The 24,561-nt window shown below is 41.2% G+C and overlaps 2 protein-coding genes across 4 annotated transcripts in view; one reads left to right on the top strand and one right to left on the bottom strand.

Annotated features, from left to right (window-relative positions):
• Dennd4c (DENN domain containing 4C) overlaps window positions 1-12,288 on the top strand; it is a 106,271-nt gene extending 93,983 nt beyond the window's left edge. For all 3 annotated transcript variants that reach the window (XM_027400383.2, XM_027400382.2, XM_027400381.2), the window contains 3 exons: window positions 8,589-8,739; window positions 10,298-10,362; window positions 11,060-12,288. In XM_027400383.2, coding sequence (XP_027256184.1) covers window positions 8,589-8,739; window positions 10,298-10,362; window positions 11,060-11,196 — 353 coding nt within the window. In that variant the 3' untranslated portion in view covers window positions 11,197-12,288. The remainder of the gene's footprint in view (window positions 1-8,588; window positions 8,740-10,297; window positions 10,363-11,059) is intronic.
• Window positions 12,289-16,896: 4,608 nt separating this feature from the next.
• Rps6 (ribosomal protein S6) lies at window positions 16,897-19,887 on the bottom strand. The gene is made up of 6 exons (XM_027400384.2): window positions 19,739-19,887; window positions 19,126-19,257; window positions 18,524-18,734; window positions 18,168-18,314; window positions 17,127-17,284; window positions 16,897-17,028 (listed from the first exon to the last, which is right to left on the bottom strand). The coding sequence occupies exons 1-6, from the start codon at window positions 19,742-19,744 to the stop codon at window positions 16,933-16,935; spliced, it is 750 nt and encodes a 249-aa protein (XP_027256185.1). The 5' UTR covers window positions 19,745-19,887; the 3' UTR covers window positions 16,897-16,932.
• Window positions 19,888-24,561: the final 4,674 nt, after the last annotated feature.

Genomic DNA, 24,561 nt, shown 5'->3' with positions numbered 1-24,561 from the left:
AAATCTTTAGGGAGAAGTGAATCTATCTGACTTTTTATAAAGCGAGTCATTCTTTGGAGAGCTCACGGGCCAAAAGAAATCAGCAGCAATAGTCCTATAAGAGGTCCCAGGAGAGATGGTAGCAAAGTAGAAAGCCAGGGGGAGGTTGAAAACCAATTTTTATACAGGACTCTTGTTGCTCTCTTTGTTTCTTTCTATCCTCTAGGTTTTTCTTTATTTTTTCTATATTATCTTGTACTAATCCAGTTTTATCTTTGTAAAAACAGCACTCTTCTTTAAGAGCTGCACAGAGTCCGCCTTCTGTGAGGAAAATTAAATCCAGTCCTCTCCTGTTTTGCAGTACCACTTCTGACAGGGAGACCAGAGAGTCCTTTAGATTTTGGAGTCCTGTTTGTAGTTCTTTTATATCTTTATCTACTGCTTGGGACAGTTGAGTCAAATGTGCATATTGCTGTTTGGAAGTTATTAGGGAAGCTATTCCTGTTCCGGCTCCAGCTGCCCTTAAGCCCAGCATGACAGCTAAGGTGATGGCTGAAATGGACTCTCTCTTGTGACGGGGCCTCTCCTCCCAGCTAGGGAGCAGCTCCTCCGGAGCCTGTGCTGTTAGGCGGGGCAAAAGCTGTACCAAAACACAATAATCTTTACTCTCTAGAAACTGAAAGATGGAAAAAAGGTGGTGAGTCCCTGAGAGCAAGCAAAATAAGTTCCATCAGGTGCAGCTACATATGTAGATGACTGGCTAATAATGATAGTTTGGCTGCACATTGGCTGTAAGAGTTCTGGGAAATGGAGTTCCGGTCCTCTAATACAGAAGCCTTTGCCTGAGACCTGACTTAAGGTCAAGCCCTCATGATTCACGGAATGCCATCTTAGTGAGGAAGTCTCATTAGTGAAGAGAAGATTTTTGAAAGTTAGCATGTCCTCATAGAAGGGCGGCCGAGGGGAAAAGCAAATCCAGCATTCCTGATAGGAGAATTATTAAGGGACTGTAAGGCTAAAGCAGAAGCATTTACCATGGATTTAAGGCCTGAGAATTCCAGTCCTTTAGGACTGTGGGGGTTTTTATAGTCGTCAGGCAGCTCAGAATCTAATGCCTCTAGGAGATGGTAGTGGACCAAAACCAGTTTTTCGAGGATGGCGTCAATCTGAGACTTAATGAATCTGGTTAGTTTTTGAAAAGGTAGAGGTGACAATTTAAGTAGTTAATCAAGTAGAACAGGCAAGGTAGGAATTAGTAAGTGCCTGCAATTTCCTGATAAAGGGGAGGGGTGGAAGAATAACAGACCCAACAGTCCTCTATAAGGGAGTGGTTGGCTTGATGAAGGGCCTGAACAGAAGGGTTAATTAAGGAGATAATAAGGTCATCGGAGGAGGGAGGTCCTGGGGGGAAAATGGTCAGGGGTTCCCTAGTCTGGAGAGGCCCCTAAGGCTAAAGCACATAAATCAACTGTCAGGGGGGAATAGGAGGGGGCAATCGTAATAGTTGTGGAAGCATTGGCAGCATCACTGGTTTGGTTGAGGATCATCCAGGTGTAGTTGTAGATCTGATAAGGGCTTCCAGCGGCAATGGCAATTGAAGGTGGGAACACACAAGTAGCCAAAAAGACAGCATCTTTTATCTAGAATTAAGCAGAATTAGAAGGCTTCTCAGGGGCTTCCCCTGGGTGGATTATTTAGTTTTAAAAGGCATTTAGGCAACCATCTAGCATTATTGGCCTGAGTATCAAAAATCCATGCATGTCCTTTTCCCCAAATGAGGACTGGATCTGGTCTGTGCCATTTGTAAGTTAGGGGATCTTTCCATAAGGCTTGAGTATAATTTTGAGCCATTGATGGATGCCAGAGGCTATCCTCGGCTGATTAAGGCATGCCCCATCACTGCCTGGCTTGTGGGCTAGCCTCATGTCTGGCCGCTGCTACAGAAGCACGGAGGCACTCCCCCAAGTCAGCGGCATGCTGCATCCCCAAAGGCCCAGCCATGCCCATCGCCATGGGCTCGGCAGGCAGGTCCATGCACGCTGGGCGGGACTAGGTCACAAGGGCTGTCCCGGTAGCACCGGTCTCAGGAATTAAGCACAAAATTGCTGGAAAGCTTTGTTAGTATATCCAGACCCATTATCTGTTTTTATAACTTTTGGCATTCCCATGTAAGCAAAACATCTTAAACAGTGACTTATAACATGCCTGGTGGCTTCTCCTGTTTGTGGAGTGGCACATTTTTAACTTGCCAAACTCTGTAATGTGAGTCACATCTATTCGCCATTAATGGTTGGGGAGCAGGCCTTGAGGATTCATCCTTAAATTAGCCATAGCCATATTGTGGATCTATTTTACATTGTTTGATGATTTGACCAGCAGTCTCTCTGGTTAAGCCAAATTTCTTTCTTAGACTTGCTATCATGATGAAGAAAGTTACAAGCCTGTCAAGCTTTTTCTATTTAAGGCAAATCAACTGATTTTGTTAATCAGATAATTCATTCCATTTGGCCAGTAATCAGTGAAAGGCCTATTTAATAGGTTCCCATTGTGACCCATAAACATGATAATTCTCTTAGGTGAATAACATTTTGAATTTGCTCAAATTAATCTAATATTGGATCCTATGTATGGAATTGTCTCTATTACCATAAGATCCTTGAAGACATAGTGACTGTCAGTATATAAATTAAATGAATTATTTACCAGGATTTAAAAGACCATTATAACAGCTTGCAGTTTAATTATTTGAGCTGAAACCAGAGCTGTCTGCTCTATCTATTTCTTTCTATTAATAACCTATGTAAGTGACTCTCCCAATAGAACTATTGGTAAAAATTAACATAGCATATTTTTATAGGACTGCTTTTTACAATTTTGGAAATACAAAAATGCATTAGTGCAAATTGTAACAGTTCATGAGCTAGAAACTGATTATTAATTCTTCCTGAAAACTGAGCAAAGACAATCACCCATAAATCATTGTTCTGAAACCATCAATTAAACTGTTGCTTAGAGTAGGAGACATGTATCATACTTGGTTCTCTTTTAAAATACTTTTTAAAACATTGAACGAATGCGTTCAATTGGTTCAGAAAGGTGTCAGCAATATCGGGGAAGCTGCACACCCCAGCAAGGGTTACAGGCGCCTTATACAGAAAAAAACCACAGATCAGCATACAGGCAAGGGGCATAAAGTGATTGATTACAAAGTATGATCTCATGTTAGAGTGGTCACCCAGGTGTGACTTGCTTTTCTACAAAGGAAAAACCATAGAATGTACCCTGGGAAGTCCTTGATTGTCTGTTGGCCAGCCAGGTGTGACCCAAAGAGGATTGTCTTGGCGATTGCCCCTGTCTAAACCATGGGACGTGCCCGGGGTTGGGGCCAACCCCCTTGTAATGGGCCAAGGCCTGTGGGAAACTTTTTCTCTCTGTGAACTAAAATCTTTTAATTTTTCTCAGTAAACTAAAATATTTCATTCCCCCATCTTTTTTGTGAGGTTTTAATCCTAAAACCCATGGTCCTGCCTATTGCCTGAGAGCCTGATATTGCTGATTAAGAACTAGGGCTTGGGTTATGGATAAGCATTCTTTAATAAATCGGAGTAGGTGATTAAGAATGTATAGCCCAAAAGTAAGCAGCAGTAAAAGAATAAGTAGGGGTCCTAAGAGGGTGGAGATTCCTTTAAACCAGCCTTGTTGGAACTCCCGTTCCTTTCACCGATGGTTGAGTCTTTCTCTGAGCTTGGCCATGGAATCCCTAATAACTCCAGAATGGTTAACATCACTCCTCTTTTAGGGCAGCATAGCGTAATCATGGAATTGTTGTCTCTCCAGCATCCCCATCAGGGAGAGAGAGATATGAACTTGTCTACCTTTCTAGTTAGTTGTTTAGGTATATCTGGATCATTATCTCCTTATAGAATTTTCCTTAAAGGATTTAAATCATCATTAGATGTCCCAAAAAAAAAATACTTAACCAATGAATATTTTATAACAATTTCTAAAAAGTCATTTAAAAGATTTTTAAACTATCTTTTCTAATTGTTATCTATTAATCCCCAATTTCTTTAGAATATAACATATGTCTTTAACAGTTCTCTAGATTTATTTAGAGTTTTTGAGTAGCCTTTTCTAATCTAATCTTTGAGGCTGACAAGCTGATAAGACCTCACTTGCATGTTAGCTGACCTGCCAAGCTGTGAATCTAACAGGTTGGCTCTTTTTTGAGGCTTCTCATAAATCCTTCTCAAAATCATGCATCAACCCTTATTTTCTAGATGTCCTTTTTTAACCATAAAAATTTAGTAAGACCTATATCCTCTCATCTGCCAAATTTTATAGTATCATAGATTCCTCATATCTCCAAGCTAATGCTATAAACTTTTGCTAACTTTTTAATTGACTATCTCCTAGGGCTCAAATCATAATTTTTCCTGTTAAGACATTGACTCATTAACTGGATGCTCTTTTTGACTCTATTAAAGTGATTTTGATATTTTTTAAACAATATCCAAGGCAATGTAAATATCTCTAATCATATGCAAGGCAATTTAGGCATTTCCATTCATCCACATTCATAAATTCACAATCACATCACGCATCCAGGTGTGGCCACACCATTCATTCATAACTTGCATACGTCTCACATTTCTCCTTTTGCCTAGGTCATGATCAGCTTGTAGAAAAGAAAAATCCTAATTGAAATTTTTAACATAGTAGCTTATAGTCAATCATTGAAATATGAGCATCCAAAATTTGAACAATTCTGATCTTAAATATGTTGCCTTTTCTTTTCTATAAGTCTCAAAAACAGTTTCTGTCTGGCTGTATCAATAGCATTTATATACATTAATTAGCCATCAACCATGTTGGCATCTCCCAAGGCTGCAAGTTGCAGCCCTCAAGCTTGACCGCCTCTAAGAAATGCTGCCAGCAAGGAGCAGACCAGTGAGTCCTCCGTGGCTTGCAAGTATGCAGAGCCCCGGGAGGGTGAGAGCACAGGCTGAGGGAATAGGGGAAGGTCAGTCATTGGCTTCTGTACATGACAATGGTCGCGACTTCTGAAGGAAGTCTTTAACAGTCAGCAAGAGGCGAGACCTCTCACCAACGAGTTCAGGGCTCTGAATGACGTCCCTGAGAAGAGCCCAATAATTAAGAATAACTTCAGGAACATTTTTTTTTGGGGGGGTTAACTCATACATCTTACCTAAATCTCTCCCAACCTTTTCCCAGGTCTGGGGAGCTATGTCTGGTCCCATTAAAATCAAACATAGACAAGCTTTATTAATAAAACAAAAAATGAACTAAATCTTTCTTTTTAACTCTTATTTCTTTTTATCTTCTCCTTTTTAATTCTTACTCCTTTTTATCTTTCTTTTTAACTCTTATTCCTCTCTCCCTAAGACTACTCTTTACTTCTCTGATAAAGAGGGCCTCCTTAGAGGCTGTATTGCCCATGACTATAATGGGACAGCCGTACTTACCTCGAGACAGACCGGTGCACGAGCGATGCAGGGCGTCTCCACTTTGGGTCGACTAATCTCTTCTTCTCTTGGTGCTGTCAGGAGACCACCGTACCTCAAGCCCCATGTTGGGCGCCACTTGACCCGTCCAGCAGGCCAGGTTATTTGTGGGTCTCGAGGAGATGTCACCTAGGGGGGTCAATGGGGGAGAGAGAGAAATGGAGACCAAGCGGCGCAAGAAAGGACAAGAGTCCGTCTGTGCAATGTCAAGGTCTCGATTTACTGGGGCTTAGAGTGGGCTTAAATAGCCCTGCAACAATAGAATTGGGGGGAATAATAGAAGGAACATCAGGGACTGGAACATTCTTCTTGTCAGCCGGAACATCGAGTACACAGTAAGCACTTTGATCTGCTGAGCTATCTTAGGTCTTTATTTTTTATTATCCTTCATTGGTATCTGGATGCAACATTTCTTCAACCTTTTTCCTATCCTTGATATTCTTTCTTCTGTTTGATCCTTCTCTGCTGACAGGATGCTTTCTTTTGTGTTTGTAATTTGACTGAGTTCATCTCTATCACTGCTAGTTTTTTTTTTTTAATCTCAGTTACGAATTCATATTTACAACTTTCTCATCTATATTGCTGACTTTCTTATCTCCTGAAAATTATTTCCTTTCATTTTCTATTTGTATTCTCTTTGAAAACATTGATCTGTTTCAGAGATAAACTTGGATATTTTTCATCTAGCATTTTATCATCTTAATGTCTTGAGTTTGGTAATTGAAAACTTAAAGCTTTGGGGGGATTCATAGTACTTTGGGGATTTTTTGTTTATTTTGTTGTGTGGTGTATTTCTGTTGTCCTTGAAGACAGCAAATTGTTCTATATAACAGGCTAACTGATTTGCCATCTTCCTGGAGTCTCTTAAATCAGACTTCCAGTGCTGGGATTACTGGCCTTTGTCATCTTGTTGTTTCTTGTTTTTATGTTAAAATTTACATATGGATATCTTTTCCAGTTTTGTTTAGGGGTTTTAGTGAGCAGTATTTCCTTCAGGGCTCAATCTTCAGTACTTCTCAGGTGGAAAAAATAACCATGATAACAACAGCATCATATGAAATCAGGCATAGATATACACTTCAACTCAATTGAAGCCAGCTTCTGAACTACTACTGATAACCATAGAAAAGAAAATGGCAAAAAGAAGTTACAAACTTTAGAGTAAAGGTTATAATGAGAAAAAAGAAATGGACAGAGGAAGAGAGGGAAGAAAGGGGAGGCAAGGTTAGAGAAGACAGAAAAAGACTAAGAGGAAAGGAGACTTGTTTTAGGAAAAAGGAGATAATAAAAATAATTGTAGGTGAGCTTCATGTCCCTACCATAGGGCAGAAACAAAACAAAACAAAACAAAACAAAAAAGATGACTAGTGAGATGGCTTGGCACTCACCTCTATATCTAACCCCAGGATCCACATGGTGGAAGGAAAGTACCAATTCCTGAAAGGTGTCCTCTGACCTCCACATGTATGCTATGTCATGGGCATGCATGCATGTATGAACACACATGCACAAAAGTGTTATGGATTGTTCTTCCCGCCAGCCTGGTCCCACAGCTGTGTCAGCCCCAAATGAACACATAATACTTATATTAATTATGAAACTGTTGGCCAGTCACTTGGGCTTCTGTCTTAATTATTAACCCATAACTACTAATCTATGTATTTCTACATGGTTTTATCTTATTAGAGAACGCCTGACTGGAGTCCTCTTCCGGGCTCACATGACTACTCCTCTCTGCCTACACTTCCCAGAATTCTCCTCGTCTCCTAGCCCCGCCTATCTTCCTGCCTAGCCAATCAGTGTTTATTCATCAACCAATAAAAGAAATATACAAAATAACATCTCCAAAAGAATTTTTTTAGATGAATTGCTTGACTTAGTGATTGTGTCTCAATAACTGTTATTAAAAAAAAAATGGAGGGACTAGAATGATGACTCAGTAAGAGTAGAGTAATTGCTTGGCATTCAGTTACCAACAGCCACATCAAGTGAGTGGTCAGGCAGTGCACAACCATCTGTAACTCCAGCTCCAGATGATATCAGATACCCTTTTCTGGATTCAAGGACAGCTGTGCAGACACATGCACATAATAAAATTTTAAAATTTGAGGACTTCAGGTACAAGCAGAGCACTTTCCTAACACAAGATGCCTTGAGTTAAGTCCCTAGCACAGAAATTCCTTAGCTGTGTATGATGGCATATGCCCATAGTTCAAGCACTCAGAAAGCTGAGACAGGAAGATCACAAGGTCAAGGTCAGCCCAGACAACATCAAAAGTTCCTGGTCAAAACCTGAAATATCTACATCAAAGTACCTTTTCTCCCATACTAAGCACACACTTTTTTTTTTTAATGATTTATTGATTTTTATGTTATGTGAATTGGTGTTTTGCCCACATGTGTCTGTGTGAGGGTGTCAGATCTCCTGGACAGTTTTGAGCTGCCCTGTGGGTGCTTGGAATTGAACCCTGGTCTTCTAGAAGAGTAGCCAGTGCTCTTAACTGCTGAGCCATCTCTCCAGTCCCTAAGCACACACTTTTAAAATTTATGCATGTGATTCAACTCAATTCCCCCTCCATCACGGTTTCTCTGTGTAGCTTTGGAACCTGTCCTAGAACTCGATTTGTAGACCAGGCTGGCCTTGAACTCACAGAGATCTTCCTGCTTCTGCCTCCTGAGTGCTGGGATTAAAGGTGTGCCACTACTGCCCAGCCTTTGATTTTTATTTTCTAGTGAAAATTCATGAACTGGGTAGTTTCTAAGCAATTCCTTTATCATTGGGAGTTCTGGCTCCTTCTGTTGTATTCACTTTTACAATCAGTAAAGTTTGCTCCTTGGTCCCACTACAGTTTCTGGAATATATATAGTATATCACACCCCAGCCTCTGGGAAGAAGCTATAAGTCTGAGAAAAGGCAAGAGGGTTAATCTATTTAAAGAAAGCTGGAAATATGTTTTAGTGAGCACATTGTCACATGGTTTTACTGGCAAATGGGAGGTGATTTTAAATAGACAACTCGAGATGACATAGCTCTGGAAACCTTGTTACTGTTGGGAAACTTGCTTTCCATGTGTTGTTCTTTAGATTCGGAGAAGAAACTGTCGTTTTTGTCAGAGGAGCAGCAGGCAGCCAATGCTTTAGTTGAGACTATCAGGCAGAGTATTCAGCAGAATGACGTTCTTAAACCCATCAATCTGCTTTCCCAGCAACTGAAGCCAAACGTGAAAAGACAAAGGTAACAATCTCAATATCTTTTCCTTGATGCCACTCAATTAACATTTTATGGTATATATTATTTTTAATAGCTCTAATTGTAAAACAAATGAGTATTCAAATACATGCATTCATGTCTGATCACAAGCACTGTCAGTCATTCAAAGACTAGGTTAGTCATTGATCATTAAGGTGTGTATTTTGGAAATGTTTCTCCTCTTCACTGGAAGTCTTTGAATTTCTAAACTTTGAAATACATGAGTACAACTTGTACCATGCTGTGATGACCACATAATTTTTCTTGTTGGATATAAAAGTTTATGAGATGAGATGTAGGATCAGTTTAGGAAATTATACAAATAATAAAGTACCAAGATGTGAAACTACTTTCCAGATCCTTTTTGTTAGGATCTGTACACATTTTCATCTTGACTAAGTTCATTTTGTTGTAGAAGCTTTGGAAAGGGTGGGCATAGTTATATCAAGCATTATGAATTTTCCCAGAGTCTTTTTTTGTGGGAGACATGTCTCCCTATGTGGTCTTGGCTGCCCAGGAACTTAGTATATAGGCCAGGTTGACCTTGAACTCAGAAAGTGCTAGGATTACAGACATATGCCCTCCTTGATATAAATTCATCTCAAAGGTCCACCTCATCTTTATTTTTTAGTGTTTGCCATAGCTAGATAAGGGTTAGACTTTGGCCCTCATACATGCTAGGCAACTTTGCCACAACCCTAGAGCAATGGTACTGGTTGTTAGGAATACAGTGTGGAGAACCTTGGCAGATTCCATGGCAGGCAAGATGGAGGGACAAACATGCCAGGCAGACAGAGCTTAAGTGAGAAGTTTTATTAGAAAAGGAGGTGGGGAGAAAAGAGATGAAGAGACAGAGGACAGAAGAGGGAGACAGGAAAAGTCGTCTGCCTCAGGGGAACAGCAAGAGAGAGAGAGTGGAAAGAGAGTGTAAGTGGGTGGAGGTCTTTCTTTTAAAGGGGTCCTTTGCACCTGGTCTGACCAGGGTGCCTGAGTGCATTCTGCCAGGTGACAGGTAGGCCAGCATAATGCCTGAATTCTTACACTGGTGTTCAAACCCAAGGAGCTTGTGCATGTTCAACCAATGCTGTGTGATTGAGCCACACCTCCCAACCCCCATCAACTTTTTTTTAATGTTTAAAATTTGAATTAGAGGCTCACAGGATATTTTTTACATGTAGAGTTTATCATACCCCTCAATTAGCTTCTGGAAAGAGACTTCATATACACAAGGCACTACATGAATGCAGGAAATAATTGCAGAGCTATTAACCAAGTGTGGAATTGAATGTGTTTGCACTGTACACTGCCAGGTGTGCTGGTTCATATCTGTAAGCTCAGCACTTAGAAGGCTAAGACAGGAAGATTGCCAATAGTTTGAGGCTGGTCTTAACTACAAAGTGAGTTCCAGCCACCCTGGGCTAGAGTGAGACTGTCATAAAGAAATCCCCAAACCAAAATCTCTATCAGCATATGTTTTGTTTGCTGTTTGCCTATTTTGTTGTTGTTGGCCACTTCAGAGAATTTCTTTTTCTTTTTTTAATAGGAGTTTATACAGAGAAATCCTTTTCTTATCATTAGTATCTCTTGGAAGAGAAAATATTGATATTGGTAAGTTGATTAATGGGGAATTATTAAAAGGTTTTAGTTTTACTGATTAAAATTGTTTTGTTTGTTTTAAATGGAGCTGGTAGAAGTGTTAGACCACATGTCTAGCATACAGGAACCTGGATTCATTCACCAGCACACACAAAAGAAGAAAGTGTAGTTGTTTGAGTGAATTGTTGCCTTTAGAAAGGTTGAGATGTAATCAGACAGCTTCCTACCTCTGCCAAGCCTTCTAGGCCATTGTGGACTATCCTCTGGAACTATAAGCTAAAATAAAGCCTTTCTTTAAAAAGAAGGATAGATTACTCCTTTAGCTGGGCCTGGTGTCTATACTCTCAGCACCTGGGGGCTAATATTGGAAGATCACAAGTTGAAGGGCAGTGAGCTATATTCTTAAAACAGCAGGTGAGATGGCTCGGTGCGTAGAGGCCACCTCCCACTAGGCCTGATAACCGAGTTTGGTCCCCAGTACCTACATGATGGGAGGAGAAAACTGAATCCTTCAAATTGTCCCCTGTGGCATGTATTCCCTACTCTATTCCACCCCAAACCTTTCAACTCAGAAAATACTAAATAATTAGTACTTTTAAATAGACAGTGTAGTCTGTGTCATGTGACTTAGTATGATTTTTTTTAAAAAAAAAGTATATAGCTTTTGGTTAAAAAAAATTACAACTGCATTTTTGAAAATGTCTTTCAGAGGCTTTTGACAATGAATATGGACTCGCATACAGAAGTCTATCTTCAGAGATTCTTGAAAAGTTACAGAAAATCGATGCCCCACCAAGTGTCAGTATGGAATGGTGCAGGAAGTGTTTTGGAGCACCTCTCATTTGAATAAGATTCATTCCAATTTTGGTAGAGTACTGGGAGAGTAGATCCTATCTGGAAACTTTCTAGTTTTTTTTTCCAAATCGTGACTTGGTGAAAGCTGAAATGAAGTAAATCTTGGGGTATAATAATACAAATGAACTGTAATTCATACCAAATCATCTCAGAATGTGAAATACTACTCAATTTCCAGAGGTTTATTTTCAGTTCCTGACCTATTTCTCTGCCTCTGTTGAAAACTATTTTTGGATTTCACAGTATGTGTAAAAGAAATAACAAAATTGTGATCTTTCTAGATATTTGGTTTTATTGAAGTTGCTGGGCTGGAAAATGGCAAATTAAATTTGCCTAACCCCAAAACTGAAATATTTCAATTATAAGAGTAACTATGTATGACTGTATATGTGTGGGGCTATGCAGGAGGTATGTGTGTGTCTATTTATTAAAATACTTAGATTACATGTTGCAATAGTTTCTTAAGGAGGCCTCATTGCTCAGTAAAGGACTACTAACTTTGTAGTCAGCAGTTCCAAAGGCATCTAAGTCATAACAACTGCCTTCACTCTGACTTAAATTTTGTGTCTTTACATTTTAAATTATGTATTATCTTGCTTAGTAGGTTGTATGTTGGATACCTAGGTACTCCTTTCCTTCTTCCAGTACCACTGCTTCCATTGGAATCCAATGGGTAAAATGAAATTAAATTTGTAACCTACCAAAATTATCCAGAACATGCTTAGAATGCTTAGTCTTTGCCACTTGTTGGTATTGATTACTTTTGATAGTCCTGGTTTCTTAGGAGGCAGAGGCAGGAGGATATCAAGTTGAAGGCCAGCCTGAACAACTTTGTAAGCCCCTATCTCAAAATAAAAAGTTGAAAGGAGGTAGGTCTGGGAATGTAGTTCAGTAGTAGAGCATTTGCCTAGCATATGTGAGGCCCTAGGTTCAGTTCCTAGTACCACCAAAAAAAAAAACAAAACAAAAAAAAAAAAAAAACTGTGGGATGGAGAATTTGCACTGCACATAAAAGTTTTATTCTTGTATGATATTTTGATTTATATTCCTGTGAATAAAAGTGTAAAAGTGTGTATTTGTAAATACTGTTTTTCTTTTTAGGTTGAATCAATTAAGTCTTAAAAGCTTATTGAACTCATTGCCAGTAGGTTTAAGAAATCATGACCTTGAATGCCCCACCTTGACATTTATTGTGCTTGTTTAAAACATTCATTAACATAAGAACAGCAAATTTGCCTTAACTGTCTACATGGTTTAGAAACTCAGTGGTTATGTGGTTATGTATGCAGATGACTAAACCAGTTGACACATAAACTTACCTCAATATGGTACACATCTATAGCATGAATCTCTTCCACATGGTGGGAACTTTTAAAAATTATGTACCAGCATTTCAATGTTAGAAAGTTGTTAATCTGAACTTTGGACAATTCTAGTCTGAATTTGAGTGTTAAATGAAAACTTTATCAGAAATTTTGTAAAGTCTTTATTACATTCAAATTGGATCTTTTACTGTTTCAAATATATATATTTTTACAGCTTATACCTTAACACTTATTGACCCAATAAATTTATCTTGCATATATGAAATTAAAGTTGAATAAAAAGAAAAATCTTAAATTTGTTGTTGTTGCATTTCTTTTTTTTTCAACTTTTTAAAAATTATTTTTCATTATTCATATTTACATATCCAGCCCCCCCATTCCCTGGCCCTCCCATGTTCCCTCCCACCTCCCCCCCCGACTGCTCCCCAGGGATAGTGAGGTCCTCTACCAAGGACCTTCAAAGTCTGTCATATTGTTTGGGGGAGGGTCTAGACCCTCCTTGCTGTATCTGAGCTGCAATAGTATCCCTCAGTAGGGAATGGGCTCCCAAAGTCCATTTGTGCTCTAGGGATAAAGACTGGCTGTTAGAGGACCCATAGACTGTCTTGGACTCCTAGCTGGCACCCACATTCAGAGGGTTTGGTTTGGTCCAATGCTGTTTCCCCAGCTTTATGACAAGGGTCTCCATGCTATCAGTAGGTCAGGTCCACTATTTCTGCAGGTCTCTCCATCCCGGTCTTGGCTCCTTTGCTCAACCTTCCTCCCTCTCCATAACTGAATTCCAGTAGTATAGTTCAGTGCTTAGCTATGGGTGTCTGTTTCTGCTTCGAACAGCAACTGGATGGAGACTCTCCTTCCTCTCCCTGCCCACAGGCTCCAATTTGGTCAGGGGTTCTTGTCCCCATCCCCTTCTTCGAGGGACTATGCAATCTTCTCTTGGGGTCCTCCTTGTTTCCTAGCTCCTCTGGCAGGGTGGAATGTAGGCTAGTGATCCTTTGCTTTATGTCTAAAAATCAAAAATGAGTGAGTACATACCATGTTTATCTTTTTGTGATTGGGTTACCTCACTGAGGATGGTTTCTTCTAGTTCCATCCATTTGCCTGCGAATTTCAAGATTCCACCCCCCCCAAGTAGTACTCCATTATGTAAATATACCACATATTCTCTATCCATTTTTCAGTTGAGGGGCTTCTAGGTTGTTTCCAGGTTCTGGCTATTACAAATAATGCTGCTATGAACATAGTTGAACATACGTCCTAATTGTATGAGTGTGCAGAGTGTGCATTCTTTGGGTATATGCCCAAGAGAGGGATTGCTGGATCTTGATGTGGACTGATTCCCATTTTCCTGAGAAACTGCCATACTGATTTCCAAAGTGGTTGTACAAGTTTGCACTCCCACCAGCAATGGAGGAGAGTTCCTCTTTCTCCACATCTCTCCAGCATAGGTTGTCATTGGTATTAATTGATTTTAGGCATTCTGGCCGGTGTAAGATGGTATCTCAGAGTGGTTTTGAGTTGCATTTCCCTGATGGCTAAGGATATTGAGCACTTGTCTCAAGTGTCTTTTAGCCATTTTGGATTCCTCTGTTGAGAATTCTCTATTTAGTTCTGCACTCCATCTTTTAATCCCAGTGTTTGGTGTTTCGGTGGCTAGCTTCTTGAGTTCATTGTATATTTTGGTGATCAGCCCTCTGTCAGATGTGGGGTTGGTGAATATCTTTTCCTATTCTGTGGGCTGTCATTTTGTCTTGTTGACTGTGTCCTTTGCTTTACAGAAGCTTCTTAGTTTGAGGAGGTCCCATTTATTAATTGTCAATCTCAATGTTTGAGCTACTGGTGTTATGTTCAGAAAGTGGTCTCCTGTACCAATTAATTCAAGGGTATTTCCCACTTTATCTTCTAATAGGTTTAGTGTGTCTGGATTTATGTTGAGGTCTTTGATCCATTTTGACTTAAGTTTTGAGCATAGCGATAGGCTTGGGTCTATCTGTAGTCTTCTACATGTTTGTATCCAGTTATGCCAGCACCATTTGTTGAAGATGCTTTTTTCCATTGTATAAATTTAGCTTCTTTGTCAAAAATCATAGGTGTGTGGATTAGTATCAGGGTTTTCAATTTGTTTTTCCATATGAAGTTGAGTACTGTTCTTTCAAGGTCTGTGAAGAATTGTGTTGGGATTTTGATGGGAATTGCATTGAATCTGTAGATTGCTTTTGGCAAGATTGCCATTTTTACTATGTTGATCCTACCTATCCAAGAGCATGGGGAATCTTTCCATTTTCTGGTTTATTCTTTAATTTCTTTCTTTAAAGACTCAAAGTTCTTACTGTACAGGTCTTTCTCGGTTTTTGGTTAGTGTTACCCCAAGATACATTGTTGTTAGTTGCTATTGTTATTAAAGGGTGACATTTCTCTGATTTCTTTCTCAGCACATTTATCTTCTATATATAGTAGGGCTACTGATTTTTTTGAGTTAATCTTGTATCCTGCCACTTTGCTGAAGGTGTTTACAGCCATACCACCCTTGAACGTGCCCAATCTCGTCTGTCTGCTGCATTTCTAAGGCTGCTGCAATTTCTAGGATTGGGCTCCTTTTTCTGTTTTGGGATTTTTTTTCTTTCTGGTCTTTGTAACCTGAATTGCTTCTTGCCAAAGTACTTTATGTTTATGAGACAGTTAAGATATGGAGTTAAATCTTTTGGTGTAACATTGTGTTGAGATGAGGTTTCACTGTGTAGCCCTAGCTGTACTGAAACTCACTTTGTATACCATGCTGGCCTCAAATTCAATGTGCCTGCTTCTCTGCCAGCATGTGCCACTGTCACCGATTGTGTTCAATTTTTTAGAGGTTTTCTCTAGCACCTTTACCAATCCCAGAATTTAAGTTGAGGATCCAGAGTTTGAGGCTAGCCTGGGCTATAGGAGACCTTAAAAAAAATAGACCAGGTAGGCTGACTTCTAAAAGCAACCTTCAAAATTAAGAAAATATCTTAGGTTTTTTGGTACTTGGATTTTTGTTTGAGCCTATCCTGGAACTCACTCTGTAGACCATGCTGGTCTTGAACTCAAGAGATCCACCTGCCTGTATCCCAAGTGCTGAGATTAAAGGTGTGTGCCACCATTGCCAAGCGGATTTATCTTATTTTTGTTTGACAACCTACATGGTTAACCAACACCTCATTGTATACCCCATGAAAGCAGCTTCCTGAGTGCTAGGCCTACAGGCTGCTGTTACAAACCCCAGTTTAAGATTGTACTTCTCTAGTGACTAATTCATTTAATATTTAAAATTCCCTCATCATGAACAAGAGGCAAATTTCATTTTTGTTTCTGCATCCCTACAATTAGAAAGCAAGGGTGTTCTTTGGGTCATATATGGGAACGTAATCTCATGATACATACAAAATCCCTTTTGGCTTTTAAAAAGGTTGAAAAGTATGTGGCCCTAGCTATCCCAGAATTCATTGTACAGGCCAGGCTTGCTATTGCCTTCCATAAGCAGTGTATAGAAATTTGCATTGCATGCAGACCCTCTGGTGATCACAAGTATTACTTTACTATTTCAACCTGTTTTTTTTTTTCCCTTGGTTTTTTCCAGACAGGGTTTCCCTGTGTAGCTTTGGAGTCTATCCTGGCACTCGCTCTGGAGACCACGCTGGCCTCAAACTCAGAGATCCGCCTGCCACTGCCTCCCGAGTGCTGGGATTAAAGGCATGCGCCACCAACACACGGCTATTTCAACCTGTTTTATAGGGAAATTGAGCTTGTATTACATGATTTGAATTTCATATACCTTAAGATCCGGCTCTTTCCAGGCATGGTGGCAGAGACTAGCCACATACTGAGTTCCATGCCAGCCAGACCTTGCCTTAGAAAAACCTGTTTTATACACTTTGAAGTCAAAGCTGGGATGTTGGCTGAAGCTCTTACTCCCAAGGCCAACCTGGACCACAGAAAAACACCTCAAAAAGCACAATGGGTCATGTGTCATCTAAAGATAAAGCCTTGACAGGTTTTAGTTAGCTGTCCTGGAAATCACTTTGTAGACGAGGCTGGCCTTAAACTCGGAGATCCAGAACCACCAGGCAAGGCTGCCTCCCCAGTGATGGGATTAAAGGCATGTGCCACCAGCACCCAGGCCTTAGTGAGTCATTGACTCTTTAAGTCTTATGGTCTATGAATGAATGCACTTGCTCACAACAGGTAACACAACCCAAGCCTCTAGCAGCCTTGGGCTAAACGCATAGGAATACTTTCCCCCTATTCTTAGCACAATCCTGTATGTATATTCATTTTCAACTCACTTTATCCAACTTCAATTACCCAGTTACACCATTAATAAAAAAAATCAAATAACAGAGACTCAATGTGTGATTATTTATTTGTTATCCTTAAAGACTTATTTTTGACTGGACTCTGACTTAGAAGTAGAAGCTCTCAGTGAAGACAGCCTACGTCTCTTGGCGATCTGTTCCTGGCGCTTTTCTTTGGCTTCCTAAACAGAATGAAAGAGAAAAAAAAAAAAAGTTAAAGCTTTCCTGGGTGAAAATGCAAACCTAATAGCAGTCCTGCATTCGTTATCCACTGCCTTACCTTCATTCTCTTGGCCAAAAGTTTAGCGTATTCTGCTGCCTCCTCCTTGTTTTTCTTTGTTCGTTGTTTCTTCAGAGCAATACGACGACGTTTGTGTTGTAGGACACGTGGCGTAACAAGTCGTTGGATCTTGGGTGCTTTGGTCCTGGGCTTCTTACCTAAAAATCGAAGTGAGTTAATGCTTAATATTCTTGCTAGATGGGGTATACCCAATGGTATAGCACTAGCCTGTCACACAAGGCCCCAATTCAAGCCTTATCATCCACCTAATACAAGTGTTGCACTCTGCTCCTGTGGTCTCCAATTTCACATAATTCCACCTTATTTTCAATTTCCCATTCACCTGTCTACTTACAAGTCTAGGGCTACTATGATTACTTATTTTAGCCTTGTGGATTTGCACTCCACAATTCTGACAGAAATTCTTCACATTCAGAACAGAAATCTGATGTAATCTCACCACCAAAAGCAAATATATAGATGGACATGCAAGTTCCACTATAGCTGAGCTACTCTGCCCACAAAGGAACAACGTGGCACACAGGGGTTTGAAGCCCAGGGTCAATTTAAATATTTTCTCTAGTACCATACTTCTGCTACTACATGTCTAAATCAACAGTCATGAGTTATTGTATTTAATATAAATGCTATGTTCACTGTAGAAACATTAAACATTGTTCCCTGATGCTATGGCTCTTTATTAATGAATATGTTGCTAACAAGTATGCATGTGTTCTTATTTGTACCCCCAAATCAGACATTTCCCTTATGAAGGATAATCCATATCCCAGAGACTTAAAAATACCAGCCCACCCATCAGTAGATGGTGTTTCTTTTTTTGATCCAAAGCACCAAATTGGAACCTGATCTCCTGCAAGTTGTTCTGAACCCGCACACAATATTTTTGTAACCTCACAACTTCCTATCTTTGTCACTCATAAACTCAAAGCCATGAACTTAATTGGTAAATCAGACTCCAGGCTGATGGCAACAGTGCTACAAAAGTACAAAATGCCTCCAAAAGACATAATCCTTTCTTACCCTCTTTGTTTAAAGGCTTTCTCACAACATATTGGCGGACATCATCTTCTTTAGAGAGATTAAAAAGCTTTCGAATTCTGCTAGCTCTTTTAGGTCCCAAACGACGAGGAACAGTAGTATCTGTCAGTCCAGGAATGTCCTTCTCTCCTTAGGAGAAACAATCAGAACAAAGATATTAAGTTTTACCAGCATAATGTTTAATTAGTAATTCCTAATTGTTTATCGACCAACATACAGACAATCCCAATTAAAAACCCTTTGGGGTCAGAAGCACTGGTGTTGGCCTTTAGTCCCACCACCTAGGAGGCAGAGCCAGATCTTGAGTTCCAGACCAACAAATTAAACAAAAGCCTCACCTTTTTTTACAATAACCAAGTTGAGAACACTCAGATTGGCATCCACGATGCATCCTCGAACAGACTTGCGCTTCCTCTCTCCAGTTCTCCTTGGTCTGTAGCAAGAATGCCCCTTACTCAACAGCAGGCGCACTCTGCCATGGGTCAAAACGCCTTGCTTCATGGGAAAACCTTGTTTGTCATTCCCGCCACTGATTCGGACCACATAACCCTGCATTGAAAACAAAATAGTACATTTACCAGTCTTTTCCAATCTACAAAATACACGATCTTGATTGACCTCTCGTGAGCCACACCTAAGGAGAATAACTGAGACCAATTTCAACCTCACATTTCCAATTTAAGTTCAACTAGCAAATTCTCCATTTGGCTGCACTACTAATCACCCAAGTTTTACCTGAGCGAACACGAAGGACTTTCAAGTACCTGAATTATAACAGTCAAGAACAGAAAACAAGGTACTCCTCTTGGCACTTCCCTCAGCTTTATCTACTACATAGTCCCACCAGCTTGAACCTTAACTCCCTATTAACATATCACTGCCAGATGGCAACACTACTTACAACACTGTCAAGAGTTAGGAATAATGCGAATAACATTACCTTCCACTCTTCACCCAGAGCATCAGCAGCCACCTCTGTGGCCATGCGTTTTTCATAGAAAGTACGAAGCTTTCTTTCGTCGTCTACCTCAATTAGTTTTTGGCAGCCGGTGGCCGGGAAGGAGATATTCAGCTAGGATTTAAAACAAAAAACAAAACCTTAGGAAACCTACACAACACCAACAATTCAGTCGCACGACGTGTTGATGCATCGCCTATACACGGCAGAAAATTGGAGACGCGGATTCTTGCAAGCCCAAGAATGGTTAAGTACCCCATTAATGGGACATGGTTTCCTCCAGCTCTGCGCCCCTCACGATCCCGGAACGCAGAGCAAGTGGCGGCGAGAGTACAAGAGCAGCCGGACTGCCCGCCGCAGGCCGGGCCAGGAGCCGGGCGCCGCCATTGGACTACGCCCGCCGTTCCAACGCTGCAATCGGCCGCCATCCGCTGTCCCACGGAGCCCCAAGCCCACGAGAGAGAGCTTCCTCCTGCCTCAAGACCCTTCTCCACCTAGTGCGGGATTTGTGAAAGCCTGGGGCGGAGGCAATGCTGCTCTCTGGGGCTCGAACTAAGCTCCCCGGCCTCACTCAGGCCCAACTACCACCTCCTACCTTCATCTTGACGCAGCCGACCGCGCAGGAGGCGCCACGAAAAAGAGACCTAACTTCCGCCTAACCCAGGTCACATAGCGCTGTCAATTCTCGCGAGACTGGCCTGTGCGGAGGGCGGCGGAAGTCAGTCCGGAGGGGCGGTACTTCCGGGGGACAGGATTACTAGGATGCCCCGAGGCCGGCTCTTTGCGGCGTGGTTGGTTTGTTTACTGGGTTTTCCGCTGAGCTCGTCTGTCTTTGGTCTTGAGGGCAAGCGGCTTCCTGGCTAATCCCCCCCGCGCGGCCTGGGATGAGGGTCTGGTCTACATGGAGGAGTCGAACCTCAGCTCCCGACCGAGGTCTAGTATAATATAGCGAAGTAGGAAAGCACAACCGGAATTGTCGCCCGGGCGGGCCTGTCATGTCTGCGGGAGTTTTCCAGTTGAGGATTCTGTCCTGCTTCCGGCGATCGACAGCTAGAAATTATGAAAACCTCGCTTTTTTCTGCGTCTACCGGAGTGACTACCGCAGTCTCCGGGTCGCAGAAGCCAAGTAGTCACGTTTACCAAGCACGGGCAACCGTCAGCTGCTTCGTGGTCTGAGTCTCCCTGCTTTCTCGATCACGCCACCTTTTTTCCCTTTTGCGGGTCGGGTAGGGGTCATAACCCCGAGGCTGCCTTCGCCTCCCGGGCGCTGGAATTAAAGGCGTGCGCCACCGCCTCCCGACTGCGTCTGCAACTCTTGTCTGCGTGCTTCTAAAGGAGTGTGAGCTGTTCTCACCAGCCTGCTGTTCAAACTTCTTACCACGGCCTCGCGAACCTTCTCATTTTGCTGTACTCGAACAGACGCCAGCTGATGTTATGTAGATCGATTAAATATCAGCTCTAAACCTTTCTTTAAGCATTCTACCTAAAATAGGACCCCCTCCTTCCTGGAGTGTAGCACCGCTTTTATATTGATTGCTGATTACGCATACATGATTGAATGGTCTGGTCTGCCCCTGTACTAGATGATAAATTTAGTCAGAGCTCTCAGGTTTAAAGTTCAGGCATCCTCAGAACACGGCTAAGTACGTGACACTAAATAAAGTGTTCAGTAAATATCTGTTAATTTATAACTTCAGCCATATGTGTATTAGTTTAGAATATATGGAACCAGCCAGGAGCGGGATCTCTAAACAGCATTTTTTTTTTTCTTTCTTTTTTTTCCCCCGAGACAGGGTTTCTCTGTGTAGCTTTGGAGCCTATCCTGGCACTCGCTCTGGAGACCAGGCTGGCCTCGAACTCACAGAGATCCTCCTGCCTCTGCCTCCCGAGTGCTGGAATTAAAGGTGTGCACCACCACTGATCGGCTTGTCTATTACATTTTTAACGATTTTTTTTTCACTTCAAGAAAACACTATCCTGTGTTTTATAAACGTCTGTAATTCCAGCTTCAGGGAATCCAGTGGGCTTCCTGGGCTCTCTTGGCACTGGGACTTGCATGTGTACATACCCTGTCCACATGGGCGTGATACATTTAACTACAAATGAATCTCAAAAACTGTATGTTTTTTTATTGTAAAATGTAAAATTATTTTAACTATTTTCAGTGTACATTTCAGGAATGTTAAGTGTACTTTGTTTTGAAACATCTTTCAGTTATTTTCATCTTGTAAAAGGTGTCATACATTTTTTTGATAAAAGACTTTTTTGTTTTATTTTTCCAAGACAGGGTTTCTCTAGGTAACAGCCCTGGCTGTCCTCAAACTCACAGAGATCGGCTTGCCTCTGCCTCCCGAGTGCTGGGATTAAAGACATGCACCACCACCGCCCAGGAAAAGACTATTTTTAATTATGTTTATGTAGGTGAGCATGTGCATATAAGTGCAGGTGCTGCAGGAAACCAGAGATCCCCCTAGAGCTGGAGTTTATAGGCAGTTGTGAGCCACCCAACAGGAGTGCTAAGAACTCACTCAGTCCTCTGCAAGAGCAGCAAGTGCTCTTAATTACTGAGCCATCACTCCAGTCTATTAATTCATACTGATTAAATAACATCTTACCTACTCACCCTTCAATTTTCTGCCCCTGAAAATTTAGAAGGCAGCTATGCTCACCACTGTGTCACCAACTCCTGTCTCTAAAATTTTGCCCGAGCATGTCAAGTGGGTGGAATCATACGGTAGTTGTCTTTTTTTATGATAGGCTGGTCTCACTAAATGTAGTCTTCACAGTTTATATTTTAGCATGTGATCCTGTGTGTGTGTTCTTTTGTCAAACATTCAAGTTGCTTCCCTTTGGGCTATTATACACAGTGTTGCAATCAACACTGGAGTACAAATATTGAGACAGGATTATATATACCTACATAGAGTAGCTTTTGAATATATATATCCACATACTGTAGCTTTCTCTATATTTAATTTTTTGAGACAGGATTATATTGTGCTAGGAACTCATAATTCTGCCTATTCCTCCAAAGAGCAAGGAAGTCGTTCCGGTTTTAAATTTTGAGGAATTAAAAATGTATCTTCGGGGCTGTAGAGATGGTTCAAAGGTTAAGAGCACTGACTGCTCTTCCAGAGGTCCTGAGTTCAATTCCCAGCAACCACATGCTGGCTCACAACCATCTGTTATGAGATCTGGTGCCCTTTCTGGTGTGCAGATATACATGGAAGCAGAATGTTGTATATGTAATAAATAAAATCTTTTAAAAAATGTATCTTATACAAAGGCTTTACCAATGGACAGTTCTACCACAATTATATGAGTATAGATATTTTGCATGTATGTCTGTACACCACTTGCATGTTTCAACCTCAGACATCAGAAGAAGGTATGATATCAGAAGGCATCTGTTCCCCTGGAACTGGAGTTAAAGATGGTAATCAGTTGCTACTGCTCTTAAACATTGAGGTCCTGTTGCCTGTTTTAGAATTTGGATTGTTTGGCCTACCTTTAGTGATATGTGCCTTTAACCCCAGCACTGTGGAGGCAGATAGGAATATTGCCACAAATTCCTGGCCAGCTTTGTCTACATAATAAATTCCAGGACAGGCAGGAGTACATAGTGAGAGCCTGCCTCAAGTAACAAACAAACAAATGAGTGAGATTGGGTTTGGGGGAGTGATATTACTGTATTTTCTGGAGTCAGGCATTCACTGTAGCTCATGCAGATGTCAAACTCTACATTGCTGCCGAGGATGACTCCTGATCCTCATTGCGATGCCTCTCAAGTGCTGGGATTATTGTAGACCTGTGTTACCACCAATCTGATCTTAAAAATTGGTCCCTATTTTTAATTATTTTAGGTTTTTTTTTTTTTTTTGAAACAGGGTTTCTCTGTGTAGCTTTGGAGCCTATCCTGGCACTTGCTCTGTAGACCAGGCTGGCCTTGAACTCACAGAGATCTGCCTGCCTCTGCCTCCTGAGGGCTGGATTAAAGGCGTGCGCCACCAATGCCCATCATATTTTAGTTCTTATATTAGGTCATTGGTCCACTTTGAGGTTTGTTTGTTTCTGAAACTGAGTCTCACTAAGTTTCCCAGGCTGGCCTCTTGGTCACTATATTCCTGTTGTTCCAGCAGTCTTCCTGTCCCAGCCTTCCTGTGACTAGAATGACAAGACATACACTGTTGTAAATGTGGAGTGGTTATCCTAATGTGTCTCTTCCGAGTGGAGTCAGCCTCCTCCTTCTGCATGTGGGTATCTAGGTGTTCCAGTACTCCATGGGATGGGGGCTCTATCTCACAGATTTAGTACTAGTGGTATGAGTTTATTTCTCCACACTTGACCTGTTTCGGTAGTTTGTTTATTTGTCCAGTGTCAGTTCAAATTGTTTTGATTGTCATAATTTTGCAAAATTCCTAGAGTTGGGCCTGTAAAACTAATACTCAGAAAGAAGAAGTGGGAGAGTCACGAATTCCAGGCAAGCCTCCACAACCTAGCAAGACCTCTCAAAAACAAAACAACACGCACACACACACACACACACACACACACACACACACACACACACACACACACACACACACACACACACTTTACCTATGATCGAGTGTCTGGGGCACCATAGGGAGACCCTGTCTTAAAAAAGGTGGCTCACACCTTTAATCTTAGCACTCTGGAGGCAGGGGCATATTGATCTCTGTGAGTTTGAGGCCAAGGGTATGTAGAGAGAACCTGTCTCCCCAAAATAAAGTGAAGTTTTGTATTTTTGTTTGTTTTTCGAGACAGGGTTTCTCTGTGTAGCTTTGGAGCCTATCATGGCACTTGCTTTGGAGACCAGGCTGGCCTCAAACTCACAGAGATCTACCTGCCTCTGCCTCCCGAGTGCTGGGATTAAAGGCATGTGCCATCAATGCCCGGCCTGGCTTTAAGTTTTAAATATTGGTATCATACATCTGTCTTGGTGGTACAGACCTGCCATCATTGTAGCACTCTAGATGAGGCAGGAAGATCAGGAGTGTAAGGTCAGCCTTAGGCATGTAGCAAATGTGGAGTCTTGTCCCTCACTTTCTATGAATTGTTGGTTTCAGGAACACCTGTGGATACAAAGTCCATAGATGCTTCAGTTCCTTATGTAAAAGAGCGTAACAGTGCTGCACACATCCCATTTCCTGTGTTATTTAAACCATCCCCAGATCATTTATGATGCCCCAAACAGTACAAATGTTATACAAATGGCTGTTTTATTGTATTTTTAGGAGAGTATTAGCAAGAAAAGGTCTACAAATCTTAACTATGTGTGCAGTTTCTTCCTTTTCCTTTTCTTTTTTATTGATTTTATTTATTATGTACACAGATCTCATTCAAGGTGGTTGTGAGCCACCATGTGGTTTCCGGGAATTGAACTCAAGACCTCTG

This window comes from Cricetulus griseus, chromosome 2 (genome assembly GCF_003668045.3).
Source record: "Cricetulus griseus strain 17A/GY chromosome 2, alternate assembly CriGri-PICRH-1.0, whole genome shotgun sequence".
NCBI classification, from domain to species: Eukaryota; Metazoa; Chordata; class Mammalia; order Rodentia; family Cricetidae; genus Cricetulus; species Cricetulus griseus.
This window is presented reverse-complemented; position numbering and strand designations above follow the sequence as displayed.